Here is a 17,957-nt window from a genome sequence, read left to right as displayed (position 1 = left end):
GGAGGCTTTCCAATGATGCAGATTGACTTGTTCACTAACTCACAAAACACCTTTAACAAGTCCACATGGGAGTTTCACCAAATACAGCTAAAAAATTACTCTGCCTCCATAGGACCTGCAAAGTTAGTAGAAATTCCAAAAGAAAACAATGTGCAGAAACAATATCCCAAGTTTTTGCAAGCTACATGGGGACAAGATAGAGCTGATTCTTGAAGAGGAAGGTATCTCTGCATGACAAAACCTGTTGAGGGAATTAAATTTATGAGAAAAAACTATGCATGAAGAATTTTTCCTGCATAACACGCTGTAAATTTTTAATATGTACATGGAGCTGGCAGGGTGCCATTTCAGTGCCTCATTTAACTCAGTAAACTGCCTCCAGCTGTATTTCTCCACTTCAAAAGGCTGATGGATTAAGCCACCCTTTCCACAAAATGCACTGGTGGTTTTTGGTATTCTTCTCTATATGTTCCTAATCTGATGTAGTCCTTATTATATTATTTGCTCCTCAATTTGCCAATTGTGATTCTGCTTATCAGGGAAGACCAGCTCTAAATTCTGAGTCTTTAGTCCTGTTAGAGAGGACTTGCATTTTGTAAGCAGCAGGTGTATTTTTTTGCTTGGAAGAGAGTTCAGTCAAGTTGGAACTTTTTCTTTCTAATCTACATTGCCTTTAATATTTTGTTGAGTGTGGGGAAGGACACTTCTTTTTCTATATGTTCTGCGATTCAATGCAAAGCCAAGACAAGGTTCAATTGTGCAATAAGAGTTCTGCTTACCCCTCTACACCAAACAAATGTGGGCAACATGAGCTCCTCAGCTCTTGCTTTAACAAACTAGAGTGAGTTCACATGCAAGTCATGAGAGAATATGCCAGTCATATCTCAGCTTACCTTTGACATGACATAAATCATCTGCTCTTGACCAGCATGTGGTAATGTCATGATTCTTCCAGCTTTGTTGAGAAGCAAAATTGTAGACATATTTCTATCTATTATTTTACAATAATAAAGTTGTTTCTGACGTATTTTTATAATCAAAACAAGCAATGACCTGCCAAGTTGATCCCTCTCCATGCTTGTTCCTATTACCTCATCTCCACACTGTTTTCAGAGGATTAAGGATGAGAAACATCTGGTTTCACTGACCAAATAGAAGTGGGTGTTGGTCAGTTCTTCATTAGATAGAATGTGTGACAAATTCTTGCCCTGAAAATATTTGCTTAGAGACACAGTGTCCTTCTGCATGGGTGAAAAGCCACCATTTGGAGCACCATCCACTAAATAGATATGAAGTTCTGCCAAGTGAGCAACACATGTCATAAAATCTTTTACCAGAGGGGTTCATTTACATCCTCTGGTCTGCATGTCCACACCACGGACTGCCAAAATACACCAAAACATTCATACACTCCACACTTCATTTAGGTTAAAGCATTTCATGTTCTGGAAGTTGAATATGCATACATTTAAAGAGGGGATAAAATGGTACCTAACTCAGACAGAAAATTAATTAGGTGAAGATAACATGTATGCTCACAGCAAACAACAAAGGTGCTGTGCTGCAAAAGGGGAAAAGGGGTAACACCACTATTTCTCTGACCTAAATATTAGTTTTTCTAATATTTAATTACTTTTAGTGCTAGGAAATAGCCACTTGTTCAAGGTCAATTTTTTTCTAACTTCAGCTTCCTGTCATTTAACCTTGATATGCCTTTGAAAGTTGAAAATCTCCCACTATCTTTTCCACATCTTTTCCTCATGTAAGTACTTATGCACAAAGATCAAGCCACCTCTTCACTTTTTTTGATAAACTGAATAAATACAGCTCCTTAAACCTCCTATCACCAGGACTCCTCAATCTTATTTGTGTCCTTCCTGTGAACTCTCTACAATATTTTCACATCTTCTGGAAGTGCAGACACTAGAATCACACATGCTATTCCACAGTGTGTGTACAGGCAAGGTGACTGCCCCACCTCTGTTTGAGATTCCTCTTTTATAGACTCAAGTGCTGACTTCTTGGCACGGTATCTCAATGAGAAATCTCTTTTTAGCAGTTTGCACTTGACCCAAAGTTCTTCACTTGAGCACAAAGTTATCCCAGGTTACACACTTCGCTGAGGCACCTAATTATCAGTCTTGTATAACAAGGTAAATGAAGAGATATCTGGTGTTGCCTATCAGTGTCAGCTTTAACAAGGCATCTGGGATACCCAAGATCCTAAATGAGGCACCTGAGTCTAATGAGTGAAAGCAGTCTTAGAAGGATCTGAACTTCCATCTTCTAGGTGTTCTGATGTACTTCAGATACAAACTCTGTTCCCTATTCCAAGATGCAACAGTTTGGATATGGTTGTATTAAAATCTACTTAGCAAGCTTCTGACCTTTAACTCAGTATTCCAAGCATTCCATAACCTGAGCTCTCATTAACCTTTTCTCTTTCTTATTTTGGCCTCCTCAGTACTTTTGCAAACTTTACTAAGAAATAATGTGATTGTTTAAATCACTGCTAAATTAAAAAAAATCATCTTTCTAGCAAAAATAAAATTTAGGGAAACCTTCAGTAGAAGAGGATTCATTAATGATATTCCATAAGAACTGTGCTTTGATATATGTCAACTGTTTGTATTTCTTAACAATTCTACAATGCACATTAATTATCAAATAGCTATGTACTTAGTGAAATGCTCTGGAGAAAGTCAAGTATTCTGTAACAGCCCAGTTGCTCTTAGCAGTCATTCTTACATTTATAACAGACAACAGGTTTTTTTGAAAGTGCTCTCCATCCATAAAATTAGGTGAATGACATTCATTACTTTTGAATATTGTCTAAATATGGCCATACGTGAAGTGTAAATTCAATCTGGGAGATTGGTAGAGTATGTGAATTGATCAGCCATATGAAATGAATTTTCCATCATATTAGACCTGCCCTTTTGCAAGATTAAACACAGATGGTCCAGGGAGAATGAATCCATACAGAGGAATAATAGTGTTATCCCATAGAGAAAGAAATCCTCCACCTGTGAGGTAATTTGATGGGGGTAACTGAAATATTCCAGCTCTCATTATAATGATTTTTAGATTCTGCCATATTTATTTATGAGAGAAAGTATTTTTCTAAGTGACAGCACCTGGTGAAGTCTATATAATTGTTTGGAAAATAGACTTACTAATGAATAAGGTGTTATCATAATTAAAACAAGGAAAAAATTGTTTCATTAATATTTTTACATTATGAGATGAATGCTTAATATTTTATAATCCTTCTATGATATATGACTGATATTTTTTCTTATTTGACTGATATCTATATAGAAAGTAAAAATAAGTGTTGCTAGCAGTTCATCTGTGTCATCAGGAGCCAATGGAGCCACTCCTCTGCCCTTTTTTCCAGAATGGCCAATTTAGACATGCCCAGCTGAAGCTCTGCAAAAGGGCTGTTGGCTGTCTAAAGCTCCATTCCATGGAGAACAGGGTATGTGAGTCCTTATGAAACCCATTCCCAGTTTAACCTAGCTGTTCTTTTCATGCCCAAAGCATCTCTTCCTCCTTTCACCACCAAAGCCTAGATAAAAGCTCAAACCTTAGAGCTGCATCCTTCTTTTTTTATTTCTTCATGACCTTTGTCCCCATTTGTTATGATAGCAATCATTAGATTAGGTCATAAGAGAGGGTTTTATTTGGTATATGCTCTGATATGACCCTCACAATCTCAGCACAAGTTTAGTCTGTCAAAACCATGGAAGAGGAAAAGCCTTAGTTAGTGGATCTCTGTGTAAAGATTCTGCACTTCCCCACAGAAATCCCTTCACTTTTGTACAGTATTTGTGGACTATCTTTACCTTTTCTTTCGCTTGGTTATAAGAGTATATCACCATATACAGCCACTCACACATTTTAATTCTAGAGAGCCTTTATGTGGTCCATGGAACTCTCATACATATTAACTATCACATTAGTGCAATATAATCAACATTTCTAACGGTTCTATTCTTTGCCATAAGACCCCTAATGAGTTTATGTGACCAGTTCAAGGTCACACAAAGGTGTCCCTTGTAAAATTCTGATCAGTGCAATCACTGCTGCTGAAATACTGTGAGCTGCTAAGGATAAATACTTCTGATTTCTGTGTGCAGTGTGGTGGGATCTTTTTTTTTTCTTTCGCCAGATTTTTTCACATTCATTAAGTCAGGAAAATATATTATTTCTGTCACTTTAGGCCAGATATTTTGACGCAAGACACAAATTGCTAATCCTTTTGCAGATTCAGACAGCAGTCTGACATAGCTCCAGATTTTAAACACATTTTTAGATTGGAGTCCAATGTGCCTTAATCATTTAACTGTGGAATAAAATGCATAGACCTGAAAAATGCATCTGAATTTTTAGGGAGGATTTAATGTTTATAATATTTTATGCACTCTCATCCCATAGGGCGATTGATCTTTTCAGTATGTCAGTGGATAGTAAAGAGGATTGAAAACAGATCCTCAGAAGAAATACTACCTCCCAAATAATCTTAATTATGTCAAATAGCAGAGACCTGACTATTGCAGACAGTTTCTGAGGACTCTTTTCCTAATATTGTAACCCCATTTGGCTTGGAAAATAACACTGAGTGAATGCTGAAGATATAATTTTAAAAGTTAGTAATCCTCTGACAACAAGAAGATATTTTTTTTGCCAGTACTTAGATTCTTTTGAAAATTAATGTTTGGATTATTTAAAGAAGATATTACATGAAAAGTTCTTTCCCTGTTGGAGCATCCTTGTCTTGCTCACCTATATACCCGCATGCCTGTTTTATGGTGACTTAAATAGGGCAGTGTGTTGCAATAGGAATTTATTCGTATTTTTGTAAGTATTTGGAGCACAGGTTCTTTTATATAAACTCAATTAGATTCTACTGGGTTTAGATTTTTAATTTGTCAATGAATTATTTGGCTTTGTAGCAATTAGACACCTAGCTAATCTTTGGGACTATATTTATCAGATAATGCTAATGCACATTTTTCTTAGCAACAGAATTTAGTCTGCTTAAATACAAAGGGCTAAATAATATAAGACACCTTTTCAGGCCTGATCCAGTAAGTTATTTTCTGCTCTTATACAAGGACAATCTATTTTCCTGTAGATCTTTTTTACCACGTGCCTTCTTGATGAGGCAAGTGTACAGATTAAGGCAAATCATGGAGTTGAATGTTCACTTTGGAGACTTATATTTGAATTATATTTTCTGCTGATTTACAGACATGTTCTGTGATCTTTCAGCTTTTTTTTTTTTATTTTTAATGGGAAAGTCAAGGTTCATCCTTCCTAAAAGAAGCCTCTGCACAGTGTATTCTGTGTGTCTTTCTATGTTGAAATAAAAATGTAAGAATAAGTATACAAGAAAGATAAAAAAATGAAAAATACTATTTTGAGAATATAAAAAACAAAAGAATATTTGCAGAAAAAGTAAATTTATATGTGAATTGATACTAGAACCATTATAGTACAAAAGGGAATGGAAATCAAGATGAGGTTTGTAAAGCATTTCACTGGTGTAACTGGATTTTTTTCTCATGTGCGTGATTGAATACTGAGCAAATTCATAGAAATTTTTTGATCATGACAAAAAGTGAAGTGCAATGTACACTCCCATTTTTGATGGTTTAAGAATTACTTGAATATAAGAGTGCAACATATATGACACTCACACTATGTGGCTTTATTAAGAATTTTAAAAGAATACTTCTCATAGCTTTGCATAAGCAGAACATCTCTATTTTATCTTTTTCCTTTCAATTTGTTTTGCATGTGAACCCTCCTTTTTCTAGTTCTCCTCAAAAAAGTAAAAAATTACATGACCTCTAGAAAAGGAATGCAACAAACAGCTCTTGCATGTAATATCATTCTTACTCGAAGTTGAAGAACTATGAGATCATTAAAGCTGAGAAAATTTTGCCCAGTGCTTTAGAGCAGTAGTGAATAGTATAGCCAGTGTTTAAAAATATACTTAAAAAAATCTGCACAGATTTTCCCTGCTATACTCTAAATATGATATAATATCCAGCAAGGGAAACAATATGAAATTGTTAGGGGGGAAAAATGCAAAAAACAAATTAAAAAAAACCCAAAAAACAACAACAAAAAAACCAACTCTACCAACCACAAAAATGCACAAACCTCCTTGAGAGCAGACCATGTCAGCACTGTTGCAACAAATGCAGACACAGTTAAGGGTGTAATTAAAGATTATTAAATGCTTTCAATCTCCTTTAAAAAATGCCAGTATGATATGTTTTACTTTTTTTCTTGTGTGGAAAATAATAAAATTTAAAGTGAAACAACCAAAATACCACAAATTCTCACAGAAAATCAAATTATTTTTCTCTCCTAAAAATAATATCCTAGGAAAACACAACTAAAACCTCTGTATCTTTAAGTCTCTGGTTTAGTGAAAAGATACAGCTATTGTATTAATGTTCAGAATAGGCTTAGGTAATTTGCTGAACAGGAATGGAAGTAAGCATATGTTTTACATTAATCACATGCATAAGTGTTGTCTTGACCCGGAGCAAAGCAGCACTTGGCATTAGTGAAAGCGATTTTCTGCAACAAAAGTTAAATTCAGCCTTTAAATTTTAATGCCTCTGATTGACCTTTTCTTTCACTATTGTTTATAGCTTACATTATTTTAGCCTTCATTGTCTAAAATTATCAATTCATATCAAGTTAATGGCAAAATGTTGAATGCTTTGAAAATATCTTCTATTTATTTGAAAGAACATTATTATTTTAATAATAGTTGAAAGTGTATTATGTTTCCTGAGTCACTGGAATCATAAATCAAACCCAGAAGCCCATTTCTTTTCCCAAGCTACATGTAGAAACACATAATTCCACTCCCAGCCCTCCATATGTGCTTTTGCATAGTTTTTACCCTAACCACTGAAAAATGCCCATAAAATAAATTATTATGTTGAATTGATGGGCTGTATAATCTGTGAGGAAACTGTCAGTTTTACTCTGATGTTTCTCAAGGGATTTCAATGTCAAAAACTGCAAGGAGGGTTAGAATTATGGAATTAGCCTTCAAAGCTGATTATTAATGTGCAACGCTTATTTCATTTAAACTGGCATCCCATGGAAGCTGACACATCTTACACCTGAACTTCAGTTACTTGCCCCAGTGATAGGAATAACTTATTGCAACCATGGAATATTTGGCATGCTGTCCAAAATCTGAAGGTGGAAAATCTCTCTTGGAGGAGTCATTGCTTACATTTTCAGCAACTTTTCAGACAGTTACATGTGTCTGCAAGCATTTATGAGATACACATCCTGCTTTATATCAAAACTAGTGACCTCCTCTTAAAAATTCCAACAAATTGCACTGAAATCCAACTTTTTTGTCCACCCTCAGTATTAACACTAGATTATATATTTAGGCTACAATCCTTATTCATAAATTCCAGACAATGAAAGGATACTATGCATATTGTTTAGCATTTTCATTCCACAGTCATGTAGTTAGCTGTATTAAACACATTCATGTTATGAATATTAAAAGAGATGGGTTTGTCTTTACCATTGATTAAATTCTGGTTCTCAGGGAAATGATTAACTATATTAGTAGCTTTTTCATGGTGCTGGTACAATTTTGTGTACAGCGATGAAAAGTTCTTCCACATCATCCAGAAGACTTCTCTATTGGCCACATCTCGCTGCTGTCAGTACCAGTGGCATTTTAACAGGGGAAGACCAAAATATGAAGTGTGTTTTATGATGACCTGGTGGGATCATGTCTCCTCCAACAGCAGGAAAGCTTTCAGTTTTTATTCACTATGTAGGACAGAATGAGAACCACAAACTATAAAGCATGAAGAGCAGAATAATCTATCAATTTTTAACTCTTGGTTTGTGTCTCCACTTACTTCTAAACCTTTATTGAACCAATTCACTGACAAATAGTTTAGTTGAGGTCCCGGAGGAGAAACTCTTTCATGAGTAACTTTATTTTGAATACCCAACTAGAGAATACATAACTTCATACGGTTTTTAGAAATATTTCCTTTACATCAAATTTTATGCCATTATGGCTCCCAAGTACTTTTTCATTATTTCAGAAAGTTTTTCTTTCCCTTCCTGAGTTCACCTCACTCTTTTTTTATCCATTGTTGACTCAAAATGTTACAGTATTTAGTTTTGAAAAATACATGGTATGTGGTGTTTGAAAAGTATGGAATGGGACTGAGATTTCCACACACAGGGAAATATTTCTTCATTGTTTGACATTTACCCATCAGCAGAGGGGGAATAGTTACTACTGATGTGAAATTGTTGCTGATACAGCATAAAACAATATTTCTGCACCATCAGTCTCTACCCAAGACAGTTATTTTCTGCTACATCAGCTTTAACAACCAGGCACTAATATACCAGGGTTAGGCCAACAAAGAAGCTTCTGGAGAGGTGAGATTATAAATGCTTTGTTACCTCGTGAGTTTTAGGTCCATTACCTAAAATTTATATGGCTTATTCCTTATTTATTTTATGTTATTTTATTTTATTCATTTTTTATTTAATTTTACGGATTTTTCACTGCAAGTACACATGAAACAGATGTCTTCTTTTTGCAGAACTGCATTCTGAGATGTATCCCATTTTTTATAGAAGCTCTCTAACTACTGGGAATAGTTCTTTTTGACCAGAAGTTGCAGCAAAATGACATGTATGATTTAGACAGTTGAAAATGGAAGACAGGTACATCAGCTTATCTGATCAGGGGATTAAGATGTGAATAATGCTTTGAAGTCAAGGGGCTTATGACAAAGTCAAGACTGACTGTTTTAAATTAAATGCACATAAAGATTCAATTGTTTAACAATTAGTGGGCACTAAGAGCTCTACAACTTTTCCTTTTCACTTTCCTTATACATTTTTCTTTCTGTCCTTTTAAATTATTATTTCATTATTATTATTATCTTTCCAGTTTTCCACCTTGTGCTTCTTTGGTCCTTGTCTTTTTAAGCTGGGAATTTTTTTTTTTTTTTTTTTTGGCAGGACAGCATAACTGTCATGAAGCCACCTGAAGAGAATATTCATTTAGTTTCTGGGGCAATTGCACTTGCTTGAGAATTTTGTATGTTGTAGATTATGAAGATTATTTTCTGTGCAAATATTGAGTTAGTCTAAGAAATATGTGAAAAGTTCAGTCTAATAAAACTTGATTTTTATGACTAAAAAGTCCTTGGACTTTTTTGATAATGTATTCTATAAGGGAGAGACTGAGGCAAGTATTTCTCAAAATTCTGGGGGATTTGGTTTCCTGTTGCATGTAACTTTATGCCTCACAAAATATTTGCCTCGTATATTAGGAACATGAACCTGAGATTTAGTTTAATAAACAGGTAGGTTACATTTATCCAATATATTGACATAATCTGCATTTCAGTGGACTTTTGAGTAAGACTTTACACAGAACTGGAACTACTAAATTATCAAAATATTTGCTTGTCACACACTTGATGGCTGTGTGGCATATTTTTATCAAACTTTCATAGCTTTCTATGTGTTTGTCCTTTTATTCTCCCCCTTCTCTGTGTTTTGTGGCATGCTGTTCTGTTAATATCTAAATTAAAAATATTGTGTTCTCACTTGATATTTTAATCAGACATTAATGGGCTTTTCTGTGAAAGCTGAGACAAACGTACCATTTCAAATGAAAATTTAAATTGTAAATTCTTTCTCAGTCTTTACAGCCTTATACAGACAATTTAAACCAAGTTGCCAATATTTTTATACTGATATTCTGTTAAATCCACTGAAAAAATCACATCTGCTCTGAAAACCATAACTGGGAATTCGTTCCTAAACATACTTCTATGAAGAAGATATATAAACATCTCCAAGCTATGAAGAGAAGATAACACAGTCTGATATATTTAACAACTACTGGGAAAAAAAATTGTTTAAAGGGGGAAAACACATTCCATGGTGAGATATCTATTTAATGTGTAGATAATTTGGAGAAAAGATAGAGGAATCTTTCCTCCCTACTCCCACAGAAATGAAAAAAGTGCAATATTGTGCATATTTTTCTGATTCTTTTCGGGCAGTGCACACACAAGGGTGACTTGGAGAAACCCAGAGAATTTTTACTAGTACATCAGTGAGCAGCCATAATTGTGTTTTCTCCCTAATGAAGTCAATCCTCTACAAAGGTATAACGATGTTAAAGCTTGTCTCTAAGGGCTGTGCTTTCTTTGCCTGTAGGGTTTATGGTGTTCTCTTTTTTTTTTTTTATTTAAGGATCATCTGTTTCAACTGGAATCGCACAAATTTGAGAGAGGACGAGGCAGGTGCCCTTTTGACCCCAGTTCTTCCTTCACCTCCATCTTAATTGGTAATGATCTTTATGCCACAAGCTTCACAGTCTTGTCAATCTGTCATTCTGAGTCTCTTTTCTTCAGCACAGCAAAGTGTTGTCAGCCTTCCATTGCAATCTTCCATGTGTCAGAATTAATCCTCTTGGTGCTGCCCACATTAATATTACATTCCAGGCAGCATTACCACAGCAAGGGTGTCTCACTGAAGTGGAATGTTGAATGGCATGTGCCATCCTGAAGGTAATTGATTGTTTTGTAATTATGGAAATAATAATTTCCTGCTTTCCTTAAAAGCAAAGAAGCATGACTGGTTTAGTCATTTACACCACTTTTGTTTTCATCTACTGAGATGAATCTGATCAACAAGCACCCTGTAAAAATATGAATTTTTTAAACTCTTTTTATATCAAGCTTTATTGATTATATAAATTGCCATTTTTGAGATGATTTTTTTTTAATTTCAATGCTGCCTTCTAACAAAACTCCTGCACACTGGTGATTCTGTGTTAGAAGAGCTGATCTCATACTCAAAAGATATAAAAATAGAATTCAATCTAAGTCCTGCCTTGCCAGGAAGCTGTGCTGAGATAGGGCTCCTCTGGGCCTTGCTGGGAAGTGTAGCACTAAAGGACTGGGATCTCTGGAGCTGTGATATAGCAAACCATATGGGCTTTCCTCAAAAATGTTTTCTTAAAACATTTTGTGAGATGAAGCAAAGACAGTCTTGGCACTATTGACTAACTGTACATTGACTAAAAATAGTCTGAAACAGCAGGTAAATGGTAAAAGCTAGATGGACTTAGGGAGTAGTACAATGATTTCTGGGTTTAGAAAACATAAACAGAAACTGAGCATTCAAAAGGCATATAGATTAAAATAAAGAGCTAGAAAAATAAGTTAAAATTCAAATAAATTTTCTATTTTTCAGGGATAAAAAGATGATTTTAGGGCCTTTTTGATATTTGCATTTGTCTCTGTATCTTAAAATCAGGCAACTAAATTCTCTGATGATTGACTACAATGGTATTTCTCATCCATGGTGGTGATAAAATATTGGTGTGAGTGACCATTGTATTTTTACATGCTAGGTTTATTTGTTGCTTTATATTAACAAATTAATTAAAAGAAGAATCTGCAGCAGTAATAACAAATCTTTCACACTGCAGCAATTTATCAAAATATCCTTCAATTTCATTGAAAGTAAAAAGTAAATTAGAGCTCTAATTCTTAAGAGTTAGTGGGTTAAGAAGTCATAGGAGAACTAGAAAAACATACTGTATGTTGCCTAACTCTTCAAAATCCATGAAGCACAGACTGTCATGCTTTTATCTCACCCATATTTCTAAATTGTTTCTACAGTTTTTGACAGATTCAAGTCTCAGCTTAGTCTTGGAACAAAAACTCATGGAATTGCTGTAGGCCTGAAACCTCATGGTCTAATCTTGAAGTCCTTCTCAACCTTTCCTCAGACAGAACTAAGTAAATAAATTAATCTGATCATGTTCCTATTGTGAGATCAATGCAAATTTTATTTGCTTAAATGGAAGCCAGATTGTCCCTCTGAACTTTAAGAGTTTGCCTGAATTATGGGAGGTCCTATGGATGCCCATATTTTTATCTGAAGGAGAAAACAATTCCTTTACCCTTCCCTGGTAAAGGCTGATTAGAGTCTTGGAGGTCCATTGACAAAGATATCTGACAAAGCTAAAAAATTCTGTAATGTAGCAAGATTGACAGGAGAAAATAATATTTTTGTCAGTCCACTGATACACCAAAGTAGAGTTAAACATTTCCAACACTTAGAAAGAATATCTTAAGGAAGTTTGAAGTTCCATTTATTCTATTTTATTCTACCAACTTCTTCTATCTAGAGACACACAATTCACAGAATAAAATGCTGCACCTTAGACTCCAGGATGTATGTCCTTTGTCTCTGCAGGCAGCCAGTTGAAAAGGTTGGAAGACCTAGATGCAAACACAGGAATAATAATCTTTTAATTGACATTTGAGAATGAGAAGACTTCTAATGCCAAATGCACTGAGAAGGAAAAGATGCTCCTTCATTCAGACAAGCACTGAGTTCAGCTTATGATGGACATTACCCCGTGACAGGAGATGCATACTACACCATGCACCCTCCAGGACTGGTCTTCCAGTCCTTCTTCCAATGCTTGGAGGTTTAATTCTGCTTCATGCACTTCAATTTTTGTAGAAAGTGAAATCTGGTCCAGATATGAAGTCAGCATGATCTTGGTGGTGCACCCCAGAGCTGTCTGCACTCTCTGATGCAGGTTCAGCCAATGTGCATGTCCTTGAAAAGGTTGTATGCAAACATGTTAACAAAGGACACCCCAGCTCCTCCTTCCCCCTAAGGAAAGTATTCAAAACTTGCTCCCACCTCTGCCCCTCACATTAACACAGCACCTACACCAGCATGGCCATTGACTAACAGTGAGGAGTAGGCTAACAAGAAAACTTTACATACCTCTCATAAAATTTTAAAAGCTTTTAAAATCTTGATCTTGAAAGATCATTTGCACCATAACCATTTAGGAGCAGATTTAGCTGGATTAATTTAGGAAGAAAGATAATCCATTGTTCCCCATCTCTTTATGTCTTTCAACACAAGAGTTAAAATACCCACTCCAAGAAAACAACAGTTCGTGACTAGCTGTTGTAAGCATTATTCTAGGTTATCTGACCCACTAGTGAAGTAGCTTGTGATAAATTCCTCAATACATGAACAATTAATTTATTGGCAGCATCAGGAAACAGAATGGAAGTTGGATGGCAGACAGGCTGAATAAAATGTTTATGTTTAGCTCAACAGTATATAAAACTTTTGGACTTTTATTCCTAATGAACTCCCCCATCTGCTTTCAATAGCCAAAACTATTTTTGATACCAGATCTTGCACACTGATTAATTTAGACCACACTAACTGAAAAATTAGTTTATGTCCATGTATACTTACCTGCAATATATCAGAAGCAAGTGGTGAAAAACCTAAAGTACATCTGAATAGGTTAATATCCAGGGAATCCAGTCCAAAAGTATTTTCTGCTTTTACAGTTTTAAAAGTTAGGTATTTTTGTCTTTTCTTCTAGTCTAGTCAAAACTACATTTTTTTCTCAAAACAAAAGGCAAAATACTTGAGTGACAGACAGAAAATACAAATATACAGAGGTACTAGTTTACCAGTTAAACAGTAGCGTTTTTTTAGTTTTCTATTTTCATACTGCCAAAAGTATCATTTTTCTAAAATGTGAATTAGTCTTCTGATTTTAGACATATGAGTAATAACTGACTGACAGTCAAAGAAATGCATGAAAGGTGCAGTTTTTCTACTCATTACATTCTAATGCTTTATTCATAAAATAAATTTTCCATTTTACACAAAAAAGACTACTGATGAATAATAGCTTGTGTTTGCATTTGTACCTTCCAATTTCATGCAAGTACAAAAAGCATATCACCTTTAAGGTGGTAGCAGCCTATTTGTAAAAATCTTTTGTATGAGTAATTCAATTTAAATGCTTCAATCTGGTTTGGTTTAGGGTTGTCACCTAGGAATTTTGAAGGGTTTAGAAGAAAAAGTTTGTATTTTAATTTGTTAATTTTTTTCCTTGAATAAAAGGCAAAATGAAAGTGTTTTTAAATGGTTACCATTGAATTTTGATATATTTATTAGCTTGAAAAAATACTAGCTAAAAGATGAAAAAATTCTAGCTAAAACGTATGCATGTATCAGTTGAGTTAAAACTGGTCTTTGAGGTCCATGGGAGTTTTCTGTTTGCTTAAATATGGAAAGAATAAACTTTTTATTCTGTTTAGAACATGACTAACCAGGCTGTTAATCTGATTAACAAAACTTAATTTTAGCATTTTAATGTGTAGCTGAGGTTAGACTGGAAGAGGGGAGGAGCAGTGAACGTCTCTGAAGTTACTCAGCTTTCACTGGAAGGTGATCAGTGTGATGTACAGCAGTATGAAAGCCTGCAAACAAAACAGGATTGAACTGATACATGATAGTAATTTTTCAAGGGAGGAGAAAAAAATAGAAATCTTTCCAGAATTCTTCAAGCCTCAGTCTTGGGTTATCTCTAAATCTGGAATTGGTCAGTACCTGTAAAAACCTAGCAGTGTTCAAAATTTATAACTTACATTTATACAAAAGACTACTGAAAAGGACAAGAGAAGATCCTCTTAGTGTCAAAAGTACAAAATATCTCAGAATTATGTTGAATGTTTTTGTGCTGAGATATTTGGCAGTCACATTTGTCAGTACTGTCCCATTGTTGCTCTTAGGTGAAGTGACCTGTCTGCTCACACATGATACTTTAGTTTAGTAACATTTTCTCCTCTCAGGATCTCACAGGTACAATCAATTATAACTTCTTCAGTATACAGTAGAATGCCATACCAGCAGGTTAGTTATTTATAACAACATTTTATACTTATGTCAAACAGAAGGAATAAACTTCATATTCAAACTTGAGCACATCTGGACTCACAGATGTCAATCCTGAATCCTGATCATTGGCAATATGTGATGAATCATTTACTCTACATTGATGCATTTTCAAAGATACATTATAGTTCTGAAAAGATAAAATGTCCTGCTTTGCATCACACATCACTAAACTAAAAAAAAATACCAGCTAGTCTGATATATTTTTCCAGTGGAATTCCCAAAGGGAGATATATGACTAATGTAACTCATTAATTAGGGATGTGAAGATTGTTTGAAACAAATAAAGTTATAAAAACACTGGCAAATTCTACAGTTTAGGCAGCTCTGTGCTGTTTGAAAAGTAAAGTTCTCTATTAGATTTGGGCAACCTTCACTTCTACAGATGCTATAATTTATACTTACTTTTTACTTCACTTGCCAGTATTTTACACTAAATCTCAACCATGTATTTTCCAGGGCAATAACCATTCTGTATATGATGAAGCCTAAGGCAAAACTATGCTCAGCTCTGGCTCAGCAGAGGTGTTGGAAGCAGCCCCAGCTGCCAAAATATTAACTTTTCAGAATAATCATTCTCAATTATGCCACCAATCAATTCATGTGTCTCTCTTAAAAGAAACAAAATTCACGCTTTGCAGGAGACCTGCAAACAAAATTCTTGCTTTCTGCTATAATCTTTTATAAGTGCCAACAAAAGATATTTGGATGTATCAGTCATGTTTATTTTGATTAGGATGCAGGAAGCTGTGTCACTGAAACCTCCACTCAGATTAGCCTTCAACTGGAAATAATTTATTTTCCTCTCCTTGTGCAGTTTAAGTCTTTTTGTGTTATTTTCTAGTATAAGGATGCCACCTAGTGACAACTGCTTGCTGAAGCTGCCTACTTCTTAAATTGGGGCTAAAAAAATTGTAATCCAAGTCCACAAGGATATGAAATAAATTATTGTTAATGCTTGGTCAGTTAAGGGGAATAGTGTCCATGCAAAACTGAAAGGTAGAAGTAGGGATGGCATTTTCCCAAGGTAAAATATATCCAATATCACAATTTAAGATGGGTCAGAAATAGGCTTGATTTTTGAATATATTAAAGTGTACCTATATACATATTTATTTTTCAACAGTGTCTGTCGTTCAGTGTATTATTTCTAATTTTTCTGATGATTGCTTCATTTCTGAATACCATCTAAATCCTTTGAAAATAAGACCCATTTTCTGTTTTCATAAATTTTTCAAGAACTATTAATCATCAGTTGTAGAGGATGGATGAAATCTCAGGTTCTGTCCTTGCGGTGGTAAATGTTTCAATGCTAGGAAAACAAGTTATTGCTGGACCAGAGAAAAATAGTGCCTTTTTTTTGTGTCCACTGAACACAGACAGAAAGTTATTCCCAAATTGTAATTATTCCAGGTGAGGTGGAACAGTTCCAGTAGGATGCCTGGAAAACCTCTCCGCCTAATAATTAGCACATACCATATTTATAATGTAGTTCCTATAACATGCAATGAAATTAATATGTAGCGTATTACCAAATTGTTTCATTTTAGGTTTTTATTTGAATGTCTGGTCTGCAGGTGGTGAACTTTTTACTGGTCTCTACAGCGACTACTGGGGAAGAGATGCTGCCGTGTTTCGCTCCATGAACCGCGCGGCCCATCTTCGCACCGAACCTGACAATGAGCGCCTGCTGAAAGGTGTGAGAGGAGGAGGAGCTGAAACCAGAGGTGTTTCAGATGGCTAGACAATTTCTGGTTTGCATGGCATCAGAGATTGCTATGCAAATATTAGCGTCGGGTTTTAGCCTAGCTCAAATTAAAGTATGTAAAACACAGAGAATGGGACTGGAAAACTGTCTTTTGCAAAAACAAAGGAATATTAATTTACCAGTTGAAGGTATAAAAATACTTCAATATTAATCTATTCCACATGTTCTATAGATACTCACCAAAAAAATATTTTTTTAATATTTCTATCACCCAATTGCTCTTAGACAGCCCTCTGACTGACAGAGCCCTTACCTCTAGTTTTATTTTTTGGTTGCTATCAGATGCTTTTAAGGCTTGAAAAAATAAGGCAATATTTTAATAACTGGACTCGATTCCTTTTTGATTTTTTTAAAGAACCAAAATTCGTTGGCTCGTACATGATTCCTGACAATGAAGACCACGAGGATAACAAAGTATATTTCTTCTTTACTGAAAAAGCTTTGGAAGCTGAGACAAGCACTCATGCCATATATACCAGAGTGGGACGTGTATGTGCGGTAAGAGCCTTTCTCTGATGGTGCAGATAAGAAACTAGAACAAATGATGCAAATTATTCAACATAATTTTCAGCAAATTATTATCACAGACTAAATTTTACCAGGAGCAGAAAGATCACAAGGAAAGATTTTGCTTCCCTGTACTGCTCTGTTTGATACTCCATTTGCCACTTGGGCCATCCTCCTGGTGTGTTGATCTCATCTCTTTTTGGCTCCCTGTCCCTACACACAGCAGTAAGATCTTGGGCAGTTGCTGGAGAGGAGTACTGTTAACATATGATGTCCCAGCTGCCCATATTGGTGCTTTCTAAACACTGATGAATTTTGGGTGCCTTCCTCTGCTAATAACCAAGTACTGTAAGGCTGATGAGGGGAGCTCTCCCATTTTCCCACTGGGACTGTATCAGCATGATTAAAGGAAAGAAAGAGAAGGATATTTCTTAACACCTGATTTTGTTTCAAAAGAAGTTTGTATTTTCTTCTTAACTGTAGGGGATACAGCTTAGAGGATAGTTCAGAGGATTCCTAAAACTACTGAGCAAAAAGCAAGATAAAATTAATTATTTTTCTGTCACTTCAGTAAGTGATATTTGTCATGTATGCTCACCAGCATACTGCACCTTAAACTTTCTTAGGTATAACTTAAAAACATTTGATGTATGCAAAGTACCAAATTGCAGCCTCAGACATTAATGTTCACAAAGCCACTTGGATTTCTGGATTCCAACCTGCATCAAGATCCAAGCTGGAATTCTTTGGCTTATGTTCTGAATATATGCCTGGATAGATTATTTTAATAGTTCCCCCTACTCTGCAATATATCCACCAGGAAGTCTTATCT

The 17,957-nt window shown here is 35.1% G+C and overlaps 1 protein-coding gene across 1 annotated transcript in view; it reads left to right on the top strand.

Annotated features, from left to right (window-relative positions):
- Positions 1–17,957, top strand: part of SEMA3E (semaphorin 3E) — a 126,042-nt gene that overhangs the window by 83,405 nt on the left and 24,680 nt on the right. The window contains exons 5-7 of the mRNA XM_053942703.1: positions 10,303–10,396; positions 16,428–16,547; positions 16,974–17,116. Of these exons, the coding sequence (XP_053798678.1) occupies positions 10,303–10,396; positions 16,428–16,547; positions 16,974–17,116 (357 nt within the window). The remainder of the gene's footprint in view (positions 1–10,302; positions 10,397–16,427; positions 16,548–16,973; positions 17,117–17,957) is intronic.

This window comes from Vidua chalybeata, chromosome 5 (assembly GCF_026979565.1).
Source record: "Vidua chalybeata isolate OUT-0048 chromosome 5, bVidCha1 merged haplotype, whole genome shotgun sequence".
Taxonomy (NCBI): Eukaryota; Metazoa; Chordata; class Aves; order Passeriformes; family Viduidae; genus Vidua; species Vidua chalybeata.
The sequence above is the reverse complement of the archived record's forward strand: the minus strand, read 5'-3'. Positions and strand labels throughout refer to the sequence as shown.